The sequence below is a fragment of the Anastrepha obliqua genome, chromosome 5 (genome assembly GCF_027943255.1).
Source record: "Anastrepha obliqua isolate idAnaObli1 chromosome 5, idAnaObli1_1.0, whole genome shotgun sequence".
In the NCBI taxonomy this organism is placed as follows: Eukaryota; Metazoa; Arthropoda; class Insecta; order Diptera; family Tephritidae; genus Anastrepha; species Anastrepha obliqua.
Window position 1 is genome coordinate 123,988,005 of NC_072896.1, and position 16,566 is coordinate 124,004,570.

A 16,566-nucleotide genomic window follows, 5' to 3' on the forward strand; every position below is an offset into this window, starting at 1 on the left:
AGGCTTTGTCATGAATATATATTCAGTATTGCCAACGCGATAAAGTGATAAATAGCGCCATCTGTGTGTCACCTTTAAAACTAATTCAACCTCCCAATAATTTGATTAATAAGAAACAAAATCCAAGAAAAAGTGATATTGATGGGCCATGGCGCACAAGATCATTTAACAAACGAAACAAAGCATTAATAATATTAAACGGACAATATAATAACTAACCGGACATTGTCCGTTAGGTGTCAAGTCCTGTCTGCAAGACGATATGCTGTCTAGAGGATGAGCTGGAATCATTTCAGCACCTTTTTCTCAGCTGCCTTTGCTCTCATCAGGCGAAGATTCAAACATTTGGGCTCTCATTTTTTTGCTACACTTGCGGATATTGCAGGTTTAAACATCACACACATGGTGAATTTCAGCGGTTAATACAAACGTAACTAACCACTGTTGGTCGTCATTCTCTAATACAAAGTCCCTTATTCCTGTGCGCTTCTATAAACCGTCTTTGACTACTTTTCTCTCCATTTGGGAACTTGTGTGCGTCAGTAACCTGCTTGTATTGTGCTTGTACTGGAATTGTATCGACCTCAAAATCGCGGTGAATATCAGAATAAGGCATATACCGGGGTGCATTAGTCATGGTCCTAAGTATTTTAAATTGGATTCCTTCCAGCGTACAAAATGCAAATCGGTGCAATTGTGGTTTTATAAATAATGAGTTGTTTTCCAATGATAATTTGGATTGAAGCGAGAATTTGGATCAGGCAGTACAGATTTGGAAAGCGATTTTTGGTTTCAATTTCGTTGAAATAAGAATGAACGAACGAAGGGAGCAAAGTAATTTTTCTTTTCGTAGAAAGAACTGGGTTATGATACCTTTACTGTTGTAAGAGGGGAAATTGCTTGACCCTCTTAGACGTTTTTTTTTCTTATTTCGCTTGCTTTAAAGCTGATTATTTAACCAAAACAAGATATTAGACAAACCATTATTCGCCCAAATAATGCAAGCACCCGCCTACTTCATCAAAATATTGAGTTATCTAATATCTGCCTTTTAACTCTGATTTGGCATGAAAGGAATTATTTTTATTTTCGGAGATAGGACTAGAATGAATTGCATAGCCAACATTTTCGACGTGTGAAGATGTTATAATTATTAGCTGATACAACAACAACGTGTGAGGATGTTGTGATAAACGTCTTACAATACGAAACCTTAAGTTTTCTGACAGGGTTGCTATAATGCGCAATTTTTTATAACATTTTCGAAATTGCAGTTATATTCTATAGTAATTTTTGTAGAATTTTGAGGATTTTCTAAATAAAACGCTCAAAACTTATCAATTATTATTTACTTATATCATTTTTAGTGCTGTTACCTTTTAATAGAGCGATTCTATGTCAAATTATCCAAGCATTTTGTATCTTGTCATAAATTTTTCTGAATTTTTTTTTTATAATATAGGGCGTTTTTAAGAGCTTGAGTATTTAAAATGATAATACAAAACAGATTGTTGGCGTGATTTTTGTTTTTATTATAATCTGGTAGATAATTTCATGGCATTTATTTTTTGAATATGATAGCCGGCACATGTCCGCCGCGGCAACGAGTTACATGGTCCATTGATCAGTCCAATTTTGTGACTATTTTTCCATTAAACCTGAATACTAAATCCATATGAGCCCAAACAGCGACCAAAAGACGACGCAAGCGATGGTCATTTGGCTTAAATTCGTGCACGAGGTGTATTTTATAGGCACCCAAGCCAAGATCTTTTCGTAAAATTTTCCACGTAGGCGAAGGACAAAGGTCGACAAGTTGAGAACGACGACGACTAAAAAAACACCCGTTATAAAGTATATAAAGGGTGGTTAAATTTCAAGGGCCGATGTTGAGTGTGAACCACACCTAAACGACACCGTTAGACTTCTTTTTTTGGGGTTACTTGAAAGAAAAGGTGTACGTCCATAAGCCAGCAACAATTCAAGAGCTAAAGGGTGAGATAATTCGGCACATTAACGGCATAGAACTTTAATTATGCCTCAGCGTCATCGAAAATTTGGACCATCGGATGGAGGTGTGCCGCCGAGGCCGTTAATGGGCGGCCATTTGGCCGATATTTTGTTCCATACGTAATGGAGCCATACCAATATTATCATAATAAAGAGAAATGACAATAATTTCCTAAAAAATTGTATTTTATTCAAAATCAACACCGCTCAGCACCCAAAAGAGATTTTGAAAGTGGTATAAGTCAAAAATTTTAAAAATCTATTGTAGTTTATCAGCTATTTCATATCAAATCCGAATAAAATAACATAATCTGAAGAGATTCACAGTAAGCCATGAAAATTAACTCGATAAAATGTTTTTATTTTTTGGTTGGTAAACAAAATACAGTTACTGATTTTTTTTTTTTTTTGATAGTGTTATAGGTCAGTCTGTTCACAAATAATTAGTAATTTTGTCATGTCTTCAGATAACGGTTCAGGTATGATCAAGTAATGCTTTTAACGTAAAAACGTAATATTTATAGTTAATTGTAGATATTATACGGCGAAGAAGTGAAGTACAAGGTGGGCCAAATAAGACCTACTAATGTTAAGCACAAATAACTTTTTATTTTTTGACATATTTATTTTTCTCTTTTTGTAGGTTATAATTGAATTGTTGGAAATTTATTATAGAACCCTACAGTAAGTACAACACAACGCGTTAAAATTATCGAGTTTTTCTATTCTTGTCAACGATCAATTGTTTTAACGCAGCGTAAATATCGGCATATGTCGGATGAAGCGCATTTCCATTTAAATGGTTATGCCAACAAACAAAACTGTAGATTGTGGGGCTCTGAAAATCTAAGGGCAACACACCATCAGTTGCACCCATCTAAATGTACTGTTTGGTGCGGTGTTATGGCCACTAGAGTTATCGGTCCATATTTCTTCGAACATGAGGATGAAACGCCGGAATCGATTTCTTACAGAACATTGATTGAAAACTTTTTGTGGCCAATAGCAGAGCAGTATCCTAATTTGTGGTTTCAACAAGATGGAGCAACTGCGCATACTGCTAGGCAAACTATGGACCTGCTGCGTGACATTAGTAGGTCTTATTTGGCTCACCCTGTATAAGTAATTCTCCCAAGAAATGGAAACGAATAAGACTAATATCGTCTTCAGATGAATCAGTTCATACTTTAAAAGTGAATTCGGAACCCTTACAAAGGGAAGAAAGCAACATGAAATCAAGAAAGAGGACACGGCATCAACGTAATTATGCACAAAATATAAGAAAAATTAAGAGAAACAGTGGAGAGGAATATCAAAAAAAAAAGAGTCTGAGCATGTGAGTGGTAAACTTTTCGAAAATAAAGATTGACTTTGTTCCAAAAAATGTACAAATGGAATCGGATATGAAGACAGGAAAGCTAATTTTGATTCTTTTTGGAAAATTATCAAGTTTCGAAAAACATAATTTGTTTCTGTATGGTTTGGTTCGAAAACAATCAATAAAAAAAGACGGCCCAGAAATTACGAAGGATATATGAGAAAATGTAGTTTTAAGTTTCATCTAAATGTACGGAATTCAGAAATTTCTGTTTGCAAAACTTTTTTTTGGGTACTTTCAAAATATCTAACGGAAGATTAAGCCGTGTCTTAAATGCTAAAACACCTGGAACGGATGGTCGTGGCAAAATGGCTGGTTCATCTAGAAAAACAGATGAAGAAAAAATTAAAGTAGTACGAGAACAAATTCTGAGAAATTACACGAGATCACTTCACACTTCAGATCGAAAGTATTTAAGTGCTGACTCAGATATTCGAAAAATCTATAAGCTGTATGTGAAAAAATGTGATGAAAATAATACATCACGTGTGAAGGAGTGGACTTACAGGAAAATATTCAATACGGAGTTCAACTGAAATTTTCATACTCCTCGTAAAGACACGTGCCAAAAGTTTGATTTGCCAAAAATAAAAATTGAAGCATCCAGAAATGAAGACGAGAAGCTGCATCTTATAGAAATTCATGATTCACATCTTAACAGTGCCGAACAAGGTAGAAAAAGTTTAACAGATGACATACAAAAAGCAAAAGATAACCCGAGTGGATTCATATTTGATCTACAGAAAGCACTTTCTAATCCACAACTTTTTGTTCCGATAGCTTATTATAAGCGCAACATGTACTCGTATGTATACAATTCAGGGTTTCATTATTTCCACAATAAAAATGCTGAAATGTATGCATGGGATGAAACAATCGCCTCAAGAGGATCACAGTAAGTTGAGTCCTGCGTCTTAAAGCACATACGGGACATTACCACTCAAAAGCATGTCATAGCTTATAGTGATGCCTGCTCAGGACAAAATCGTAACATTAACATAGCTTTAATTTGGTTAAAAATTGTTCAGTCATCTGATAATAATGTTGAAACAGTTGATCATAAATGTATGGTATCCGGCCATTCGTTTTTGCCAAATAATCGCGATTTTGGTTTGATACAAAAAAAAAAAAAAAATTCGAATTATTTATACATACCTGAGCATTATTATAATTTAATAGAAGTATGTAAAAAGAAAAACCCATTTTTAGTAGTACAAATGGCTCAGAAAGATTTCATTTCGTCAAATCATTTCATCGAATCAACGAATAATAGAAAGAAAAACACCATGGAGAAGCTGTGTCTTGGCTAAAAATGCAATGCATCAGATTTCTAAAAAATGCTCCATATAAGATGTGTTATAAAACTTCCTTGGATGACAATTCCGAATTCAAAATATTAGACCTCTCACCTAAAAGAGGAAGACCTAGAATATTCGAAAAAATGATTTGCTTCCATTATATACGACCATTAGACCAATAACAGAAGAAAAACGTAAAGAATTTGATAGATTACTACCCTATATCCCACCAATTTTTCACAAACACTTTATTTCCCTAAATACTAAAAGTACTAATAAATAATTTACTTAGTTACAATGGAATGAGTTTGAATAAAATGTCAATTACTGGTAAAAATGTTTCCTTGATGGTCTAAGTCATTTATAAAGTTGAAGTTAATTTTGAAAGTGGCATAAGTCATTTCAACTTTTCAAAACATTTTCTTTTAAAAATGGTTATAAATTTCACAATTTACTGTCACAAAATCATATTCCATAATACAAAATATTTTTTAATCCTTTAAAATGCAAAACTCTAAATATCTCGAAACAAGGAAAATATAACTTATACCACTTTCAAAATAAAGGGCTTATATAAAAAGTAAAAAAAAAAAAAAACAATAATAATTTGTAATTAATAGTTTTGAGATTTGTTCAATTGAAATTTTTAGTTTAGTGTTTTTAAAATGAACCAAACAATTTAATTTTTTTAATTCAAAAATTTTGGCAACATATGTTTTGTTGTCCTTTTCGAAAACGCCCTGCAGATTTTTTGATTCCCATAAATCTTCGAGTTATAATTACGACGAAACAGTGAATAATCGGCGCAAACTACTCGTACTGTTCTAGCGTAGCGGTACCACATGCACTCGTGTACTCGTATTACATCCGTTTGCAAATCGATCGAAGCGTCGCTACACATCTTAGTGAACAGTTACACCCTTTTTTTGTTGCAGATTTTTAAAATGTATGCGAATAACTTACGAAAAAATTGTGACTTTTCATTACCCAATTTTTGCTTACCTCAACTCCAACTCCAATCCATCTCCATGCACAAATTAAGTTAAATTTCAAGCGAAATAAATACAACGAAGTTGAATTTTATAAATAAGTTTCTGGTTCCTGGAACACATTATGACTGATACAGTCTTTCTGTGCTAAGCCTAATTTCCTATTTGCTTCCTTATCTGCAACTGCATTAAATTGTAATCGATCTACGCATTGCCCAGCACGCCAACATATTTTGATTACAAAGTACACACACACACACATGCGTATGTGTGTATGTAAAAGCCTCGTGCACAAGTGGAATCATTGGCGAATTCCGGTAGCCAGCGAGAAACAGCAGGAGGCCACCTTGTATTCGCATGCATTAATTGCATAGCTGTAATAAATATAAATTACGGTTACTTGCAAATTTATGATTAATTCGTTGTGAAATGAGTAATTCTAACCAGGTTGTAAATTAAAGCCCAGTAGCCGTAACGCGTGGTAATTAAAATTGCGACTGCTGTGTTACGCCCGGCCGCTGTGCGCGTACAAACACACACCAGCACATTAAAAACACTACTGATCGCCGCACATTCGCAACTCACGCGCATGCGTACGCGTCACAGTAAAGTATTGCGATTTGCGTTTGCTGCAACGATGAATATTAACAACAAATGCAGTGGCTGGGGCTGGGTTTCATTTGGTAGTGTCACCAAATTACGCTTGCATTTGCCACCTTTACTATCGCCATCAGCAACATGAACGCCACCCAATTCACTGACAATTTTCATCCCCACCGCGGCTAACTGCGATTAAATGAATTTCTTGATTTATACGCAGCGCTTAATTGGATTTGAAATTGGATTGCGACTTGTTGGCGAAGAGCGCGAACAAGTGCAGTGGTGATGGCTAAGCTGCAACACCTCACAAGTCAATATAATAGCGCGGCTTCTAAAAAAATCGGGCTTAGCTAAATTGTGCGCGCATTAAAAATTTTCTTCCAAAATAAGCAAATGTTGTTTTTCTTTTATCGCTGATCTGGTTGCTAATTTGCACACATTTTGCCAACATTTCAGTTTAGTACCTTTCTTGTTTTCCAATTGACATTTGCCACGTTTGTTGGGAATGCGAATGTCTGTGTGTGGTAATGTGCATGCATATCTATGTGTGTGTGCTATGTATGCATGTGTTTACATGCTGTTGACAAGTTTGACAATTGACCACAAGTTTGTCATGTGTTTTTCGATTGAGTGGAATTAATTAATTTATGTATGTGTGAGTGCGCGGAAAAATCTGCACATTGTCGAGCAAGTGAAAAACATCGAAACGAATATTCGTTAAACACAGATTAAATATTCATTATTAAAATTGTGTTTGTTTGGTGCCAAAGCCTTTTTTCATTTTTTAATTCTATTTTTTTCCTTTTTTTGATTTATATTGCAGTTACTATAATTATTTTCCTCTTTTTTATCTGCATCACTGCTGTTGGCGATTTCGCGGCTGCAGCTGGTTGACATTGAAATGTCATAATTAAAATGAATTGTTACAATTGATAAGTTAGTTGGCTGTGGCGGCGGCTGCGACTATGGCTGTGGTTGTGACTGTCATCTATCAACAAAGTTACAACCTGTGAGATTTGTTTTATTGCTATTTGCATGCAGATTTCTAGTGAAAAGAATTTGTGTGGGGTGAACGCAATCGCTGGTCAAACATACTGGGGGAAAAGCCAAAAGTAGAAGTGCATTTGTTGTGGCGCTAAGAGTTTAGCCCAAGTTGGCTTTGCGGCAACAGTATTATAATGAGGCATAAGAACAATGTAGCCGTGGATGTATGTAGGAACCGGATCTTATGTTGTTGTATCAGCATAAACATTCCCCATACATATAGGGCGAAGAGACAGCTGGAGTGACAGTCCTTGGCCGGATATAAATCCGGGTCGTTCCGGTAACGTAGAACCTATTGTCGTGGCAACGATTATACGTGTACTCTTAGCATTCGCCTGTGCGGAGTTTTCCAAAGCATCTGCTGCATCTTTCGTTTCTTTTTTCGCATTCCTCCCACGTGAAGTCCGTCATAGGCGTCATATCTTTCCCATTCCGTGTCAAGCTTTAGAGCGCTCGGCAATTGTTCTCCAACCACTTCCAGTATGGCATTGTAGCACGTTTTGTTTTGGTTTTGATCCACATATTGTTTTAAGGGGGTTTTTTTCATCTTGCTCCGTGCACTTACTTAGCTTCCTTAGATATTCTAATAACTCATTATTTTTTTCGAAGATCATACCTGTTGTCATCCTGGGGTCTTAATTTCCTACTGCTCGCCTATATCTTTTTGCTTAATAGCTTTAATTTTATTTTGATATCCTTTAATTTTATTTTTAATTTATTTAGTTTAACTTTTAATTAATTAATTTATTTTAATTTTGAATTTATTTAATTTAATTTTACATATAATTTATTCAATTTTATTTATCATTAATTTAATTTTAGTCTTAATTTATTTAATTTTATTTTTAATTTATTTTGAATTTATTTTTATCATTTCATTTTATTTTTAATTTATTTTATTTTATTTTATTTTATTTTTAAATTTTTTATTTGTAATTTATTTATTTAGTTTTTTTATAATTTATTAAACTTATTTTGAATTTATATAATTTTATTTTTATTTAATTTAAGTCTTAATTTATTTAATTTGTTTATTTAACTTGGAATTTGGTTAATTTTATTTTGAATTTATTTGGTTTTATTTAACTTTATTTAATTTTTTATTTATTGTATTTAACTATATTTTTATTTTATTTAATTTTAGTCCTACTTTATTTTATTTAATTTTTAATTTTTAATTTTTTGGTTTTATTTTTATTTTATTTCATTTTACTTAGTTTTTGATTTAATTTAATTTTTAATTTATTTGGTTTAATTTTGAATTTATTTAATTTAATTTTTAATTTATTTGATTTTATTTTTAACTTATTTAATTTTATTTTTAATTTATTTTTTCATTTTATTTATAAATTATTTTATTTTGAATTTATTTAATTTTATTGTTAATTTATTTGGTTTTATTCAACTATATTTAATTTTTTATTTATTTAATTTTAAATCTATTTATTTCATTTCTTTTTTATTTATTTATTTCAATTTTATATTTAATTAGTATTAATTTATTTTATTTTTAATTTGTTTACTTTTGTTTTTAATTTATTTAATTTTAATTTTATTTTTAATTTATTTAATTTCATTTTTAATTAAATTAATCTTATTTTTCATTTATGTATTAATATTTAATTTTATTATTTTCTTTATTATTCACACTATTAGTTATTATAGCTCGTGCTTTTATGTCAACAATATTTAGCTCCTAAGGGTTATATTTTATTATTTAAGTTTTGTTCTGTTTTATCACTTGTTGGTTTTGTTTTCGGCTCTATTATAATAGGCACACGTTGATTACTATTATTCTGGTATATCCTGTGTTTTGTTTGTGTTACTGCTGATTTTTACCGTATTTGGATATGTTTTTGTTTTTGTCCTTTTCCCCTACCAATGTTTTGATCTCTTTGCATAGCTTTTCATTCTCTTTCCCGCAGCTTGGGGGTTTTTGTTTTTGTTTCCCTTCCATCGATTGCATCAGCTGTGGCTTCTCCTTGCTTATTTTTAGTGTCTCTGCAAGGCATACATATATATATATTATTGACGCTCTCCTGATCATCTCGTAAGGCAATATCAATATTTTGCATGTATTTAACGCACTCTCCGCATATAAATTTCCCCATTAGGTGCGGTCCATAACGGTCGCCGTGAGAGTTTTGTTGGTTTTTTCATGCTCTATCATTTTGGACTATGCCAATATGTTTTTCTTGATTTTGTGTAATGTTTTCGTTTTAATTTTTTTGATTTCGCTGCTTACTTAGTGGTAAAGTACAAAGCTGCCGTTGCTTGCTCATAAACTTTAACCGTTTTTAAAAAATGAATTTAATAAGTCAGCAAATAAAAAGTAAGAAATCGCAAAAATTTAATTCAGCACCGATACAGAGTAACTATTTCGATTTAAGTATCAATTGTGTTTATATTTAGATTTTTATACCGCCATTTAATCAACTTTCGGCAGAGTCCGAAACACATCCTTTTTGTTTTTTAAATATTAAAAAATATGCAAAAAAATTAAATAAAAATAAAAATTTGTGGTTCGTGAGCATTTTGAATAGAATTTTCTGTAGTAAAAGCTGTTTTTGTAAACTTTTCTTTTAGCAACTAAGGGTTGAAAACTTCATTTTTTGCTGCAAATTAAATTCGGTAATTTCGCATTTCAATTTGCTTATTATATTCAAAAAGTACTCTTCTACCCTTTATAAATGTGCATCATTCTGCTGTCTGGATTTAAATTTGTATTGTAAGTTTGCTTGCAGCAAAAAAGTTGAACAATGAAATGGCAGAATTTGTTAATTTATTAGCATAGTTGTAAATAACACAAATTGTTTGAAATCAAACTCTAGGCAAACTTTTTAATGCTATAAAAGCGCTTAATTCGCTGCCACAAGTTATAACTGTACAACCACAGTGTTTACACCAACTTCATTATGAATGATTAATATTCAACGGAACGCTGTCGCCTTTGGCTAATTGTCGCTTGGAAATTATTAACAAATTTGTCCTTAACGAATAATTTGGCGCATAAATCACCATTCAAAATTAATCAAGTGCCAACAACAGCAAATTAATTTTACTTCCATTTTCAAACCTTATGCAGCTTTTGTCGCTCTGAACTCCATTTTTAATTTAATGTCTTACGTGTTGCCCGCATTGGAACGTGTACGCGCCGGCACAAAGTTTCAAGCGCTAGAACCGCCCACCGGTCATATGCAACACACACACACACATGGAACATACAAATTAAGCCCGTATGTGTGCGGCAGCTGCTTGGCCGCACGCCAAGATAACCATCGGCTATAGCACTTTGAGTAGCGGGTGTGTGTGCCAATCAGTGAACCTACTTCTGCACGGCTGGTGTCTAATCGCACGTATGTGCATATGTATGCATTGCTATGTGTGTATGTGTGTATTTTTTTACATGGATTTTTAAGCGGACATTCAAAATGCTTAGCTCCACCTATTTTTTGTTCAAGTAACTGGATCTTTAATTAAGAAAATTATTTTAAGATGTGAAGTTTTGCTGCTTTTAGTACGAAAAAATTAAAATAAATTTTGCTTCTTGCAGATTGTCAACCTGTTAACAGTTACCCCGGCTATCCGATGAACCCGACAAACGGCATGGACACAGAAGATGTCGAGTCCACCTCCAGCAGCGCCATGTCCCGGCTTGGCACCCTTTTTTCATTCACATCGCCCGCAGTAAAGAAACTTTTGGGTTGGAAACAAGGCGACGAAGAAGAAAAGTGGGCTGAGAAGGCGGTGGACAGTTTGGTGAAAAAGTTAAAAAAACGCAAAGGCGCTATTGAGGAACTAGAGCGTGCGTTATCCTGCCCAGGCCAGCCATCAAAATGCGTTACAATCCCACGTTCGTTAGATGGACGTTTGCAGGTAAGCTTTCACTTTTAACACTTCTCTCATCGCAAGTTATAACCGCTTAAAAAAAAAAATAGTTATAATAAAAAAAAAAAATAAAAATAATAATAAAAAAAGTAAAAAAAAATAAAAGAAAGTAATAAAATAACAAAAAAAAAAATTATGATAAAAAATAATGAAAGTAGGTAAATAAAAAATAATAATAAAAAAAACATAATTTAAAAAAGAAAAGAAATAAAAAACATCTTATGAAAAATACTAAAGAAAAAAAATAAAAAAAATCTCAAAAAAATTTAAAATAATAATAAAACATATAAAAATAATAACAAAATATAAAAAATAAAAACAAAAAATGTGAAAAACAAAAGAAAAATAAAAAAAAAAATAAAATAAAAAATAAAACAAAAAAAAAATAATAATAAAAAGAATAATAATAATAATAAAAAGAATAATAATAATAATAAAAATAATAATAATAATAATAAATAAAAAATAATAATTAAAGAAAAGGAAATAATAATTAAAGAAAACTTTTAAATACAAAAAACAATAATAATAAAAAAAAGAACAGAAAAAATAATGAAAGAAAAGAAAAAAAATAATTAAAAAAATATATAATATATAACAAATAATAACAAGCCGACTAGGAAATAGTTGAGTTATATCCATAAATTTGTAATCTTCTCTAAACTTGTTTCTAAATTGAATTTAAACTTGTTTCTAAATTTGAAATTTTATGATTTTCAAAGGTGTCCCATCGCAAAGGTCTGCCACATGTCATCTATTGCCGCGTTTGGCGCTGGCCAGATTTGCAATCACATCACGAACTAAAACCCTTAGAGTTATGTCAGTACCCATTCAGCGCCAAACAAAAAGAAGTTTGCATCAATCCTTATCATTATAAACGTGTTGAGAGTCCTGTACTGCCGCCAGTGTTGGTGCCACGTCATTCAGAATTCGCACCCGGCTATTCAATGCTACAGTTTAACCAGTCAATGTCTGAGCCACCAATTCCACCCAATGTCAACTACTCCAACAATGGCTTCAATAATATGAGCCCCAATAGTCCGCCTTTAACGTCAGCCGGCAGTCCCAGCACGGTCAACTCAAACCCCAACTCACCATATGGCAGTTTGGCAGGTACACCGCCGCCAGCTTATAGCCCTTCGGAAGATGGCAATTCGAACAATCCAAACGATGGCACTCAATTGATCGATGCACAGATGGGCGATGTGGCACAGGTGAGCTATTCGGAGCCTGCGTTTTGGGCCTCAATCGCCTATTATGAGCTAAATTGTCGTGTGGGTGAGGTGTTCCACTGCAACAATAATTCAGTTATCGTCGACGGTTTTACGAATCCATCAAATAATTCGGATAGATGTTGTTTAGGGCAATTAAGCAATGTAAATCGCAACAGCACCATAGAAAATACACGCCGTCACATAGGTATGTACTGTAAAATATAAAAATATATAAAGGGTGATCAATTTAGAGGTATCGGATTTTAAATTGAAAACAAAAAAAATTCACATTGATTGGGCAATTTTTATTACGAGTATTTTTGCGTAGAACCATTTATGACATTTATTTTTTTAGAGATAAATCCTTTCAAATATTGGCCGCCGCATTTGCTCCAATAGAAAAACTTCAGTAATGTTGGCTTCCAATGCCTCAATCTAAACTGGTTTATCCTTAAAGTATTCAGTCCTGAAAGTAGCCGAATGGATAATCGAGAGGAGATGGAGCAGGAAACAGATTGGAGTTTTTAGTGACAGTCAGGCTGCACTGAAGGCCCTGGAGAACGCGAAGCAAACCTCAAAGATTGATCAAGATCTTACATTCTAAGCTTAATTCTGTGGCAAGACAAAACAGGCTTGTACTTATATGGGTTCCAGGACACTCCGGTGTTTAAGGAAACGAAATTGCTGATGAATTGGCCAACCGCAGATCAGCGGTTCCCCCACAAGGGCCAGAGCCAATAATCGGAATCAGTTCCGCAGGAATCATGAATTGGATCAGCGATTATAGAGGGATGGTCCGGTTTAGAACGCTGCAGAACTGCAAAGTGTTTTGTGACAAGTCCGAACAGAAAACTGTCAAACTTTCTACTAAAACTCGGAAGGAAAGACGTTAGGTTGATGGTCGGCATTATTACAGGACACAACCCATGGGGCCCGCATATGACCACCATTGGAATCATTCAGAACCCTATGTGGCTATCGTGCTTGGAGGAGGCGGATAGCTCTGAGCACTTTCTCTGTGAGTGTCGTGCCTTTGCTAGAGCACGGCTACGAGCTTTGGATTCCGATGTTATGAGAATATTCGTTCTCTAAAACGGGAGGATATTTACAGATTTGCCAAAGAATCTGGAAAACTCTCACAGGACTAACTATCTCTATCTCTGTCTCTATTCTTTCCTATCTTTTTCTCTGATACTTTTCTCCTTCCCTCCTTGACTATCTACCCTCTTTCCAGAGCTTTAAATACAATGGGCTTTTTAGCTTAAGTGTTTTAGGAGCCACTACATCTCTTGGTGCTCCTTGGCTCGATCTATTCAAATTTCAATTTCAAAGTATTCAGACTTAACATACCTCCACAAATAAAAGTCCAAAGGTAAACGACGACGCAGTAAATGTGTTGTTTCATGGGCTGTACGGCAAGTAGAGCCTTCTTGTTGGAACCAAATGTTTTGGGCGTCATGGGCTTCAATTTCCGGCATCAAAAAGTCGTTTATCATGATGCGATAGTATACGCCATTCACTGTTATATTGCCGCCAGCCTCGTCTTTGAAGAAATATGGCCGATGATTGCTCCAGTCCATAGGCCGCAACAAACGATTGTTTTCAATGGATGTAATGCCTCTTCTTGAATGGCTTTGGGTTGCTCTTCAGCCCAAATACGGCAATTTTTCTTGTTGACGTAGCCATTAAGCCGAAAATGGCCTCATCGCCTCATCAAAATTGGGGTCCAAAAATGCGGATCTTCGGCGAGTTTTTATGACGATTTTGAAGATCGGCCGGCTTGAAATCTTGGAGTAGCTATATTTTTTACGCTTTTGAACCAAGATCTTTACGCATAGTCCCCAAGTAGTGCCACAAGATGGGCCAAGTTGTTAAGGTTGGCGCGAAATCAATTCTTCCGGGTTTTCGGCAAAACTCTCATTTATTCTCAATCTCTCCATATTCTCTCCACTTCGGGCTCTACGTGGTCTAATCGGTCGAGTATAGTGTGTTGGGTAGGACGGTTATGCACACCATAAGTTGGCCTGAGCGCGCGATGGACACTTTTCACAGAGCCTCAATTTTCATAATACAGTTATACGATTTGTAAACGCTGCTGAGGCGTAAGTCTTTCCATGATGAAATGTCAATGAATACGCAAAAAAATTATGTTTTTATGTACAAGTACCTCCAATCTGATCACCCTTTCGCGATATGCTGTTAAAAATCAAAAATTATACAATTTAAATTATCGCTTCACACATTTATATTTTCTCCGCAGGAAAAGGCGTTCACCTTTATTACGTTGCTGGGGAAGTCTATGCCGAGTGCCTCTCAGACTCGGCAATATTTGTGCAATCGCGTAACTGCAACTACCACCACGGCTTCCATCCGAGCACTGTGTGCAAGATACCGCCAGGCTGTTCCCTGAAAATTTTCAACAATCAGGAATTTGCTCAACTTCTATCACAGTCAGTGAACAATGGCTTCGAAGCGGTTTACGAATTGACCAAGATGTGCACAATCCGGATGAGCTTCGTGAAGGGTTGGGGCGCTGAATATCATAGGCAAGACGTGACTTCTACACCTTGCTGGATAGAGATACATTTGCATGGACCACTGCAGTGGCTCGATAAAGTGCTAACGCAGATGGGCTCGCCACACAATGCCATTAGTTCCGTATCATAAAAGGAAGACGTTGATATTTCATTGATTTCTGATTTCATTACTATAATTTTTTTTATTTCCCAAGTGGATTTTTTAAGTATGCTTTTTTTTAGTATGATACGCATACATCCAGACGTACTTTTACAATATTTTTACAATATTACAAAAACCACCAATTTAGGATAATTTTCAAAAATAATTTTCGTTTGCAAACCTGAACGCGTATGCAATCTATTTCATTTTATCGTGTAATAATAAAAGTTTATTATTTCAATTTAAATATGTATTGGTTGTTTTATTTTGAAATTATAATTTTCGCATTACGAAGCAACTGGGGATAGTCTCCAATATTTTGGTGTGTAGAAAGGATTAGGGATGAATAGTGAAAAATTTCCTGCGAAATCAAACAAAATACAAAATGAACTCATGATTACTTTAGACATAATTTAGTAATAGTAAATTAGTTTAATTTTCAGTTACACTTACAAGCTATTGTGCCTAGTTATGAATACAAATACAAAATATATTCACTCAAGCTGCAACAACAATGTTTTGCTGTATTTTTTGCTGCTCACTTTTATCAGCGCTTTTAGCTTAAGCTACAAATACATAAATGTACATAAACGTAACTGGCCTTATGAAATGTCTTAAATATGAACTTCAATAAAAAACAAAACCATTTTGAACTGATTTCCATTTGCAGTAGCTTAACAATAAACTCATAAGCACGCCATTGTCCATTGAAGTTCCAATTGCCTTAAAGTTTATCAGCAGTCTTAGGATAGTTCTGGAATTATGCGAAGACATTTGAAATGGAAAAACAAATATACACATAAATATTATATCTGTATACATTTAATGAAAATATTTTGTAAATTTGCTCTGTATTTTAGCTAATCGTGTATTTATGGATTCATTTGCTTTATATTTTGCTAATAAATATGCATTGATGTACGTTGTTCTATATGAAAAAGAGAAAAAACGCTATTGTAATATGCATTGTAGTAAATAAAAATGTATTAAATGGTTAATACAAAATCAGTTTCGAATAAAGTTAAACAGATTACCAGCCAAAACACAGTATGCGCACTCTTTGATGAACAAAAAAATGGGCAGAAAATCGACACTATTTTTTATAGAAAGAATTTTTTCATATTAACTAATTAAAATTTATTAACAACTAAAGTTTTTGAAGAAATTTGTGCTCACTGCAGAACTGAAATTGCTTTAAAAGCCAAATTTGAAGTGGGAACAGAATTGATTAAGGAGTAGTCAGAATTTTCCAAAAATTGGGTTTTTTCGCATTTTCTTTAAGTGTAATATCTTAAAAGTGTTGTGTGAAAATTCGAAGTGAATCCGACAATCACTTTTCGAGTTATTCAACAATTAACAAAGGGCGCTCGGGCGCTCCGGAGCATTCGAGAGCGATTCGAGCAGCAGCTGCAAGCAGCCGACTTCTCCGACTAGTATGGAAAATGTGCCCAAATATTGGATTCATC

At 33.9% G+C, this 16,566-nt stretch overlaps 1 protein-coding gene across 5 annotated transcripts in view; it reads left to right on the plus strand.

The window, feature by feature from the left end:
• LOC129249307 (protein mothers against dpp) overlaps positions 1-15,347 on the plus strand; it is a 44,884-nt gene extending 29,537 nt beyond the window's left edge. For 2 of the 5 annotated variants that reach the window (XM_054889038.1, XM_054889037.1), the window contains exons 2-4: positions 10,873-11,195; positions 11,930-12,626; positions 14,682-15,347. In XM_054889038.1, the coding sequence (XP_054745013.1) occupies positions 10,908-11,195; positions 11,930-12,626; positions 14,682-15,088 (1,392 nt within the window). In that variant the 5' untranslated portion in view covers positions 10,873-10,907 and the 3' untranslated portion in view covers positions 15,089-15,347. Of the gene's footprint in view, positions 1-9,543; positions 9,691-9,849; positions 9,951-10,872; positions 11,196-11,929; positions 12,627-14,681 lie in introns of those variants that run through there. The other 3 variants (XM_054889036.1, XM_054889035.1, XM_054889039.1) reach the window with 3 other exon arrangements.
• The last annotated feature ends 1,219 nt before the right edge of the window (positions 15,348-16,566 follow it).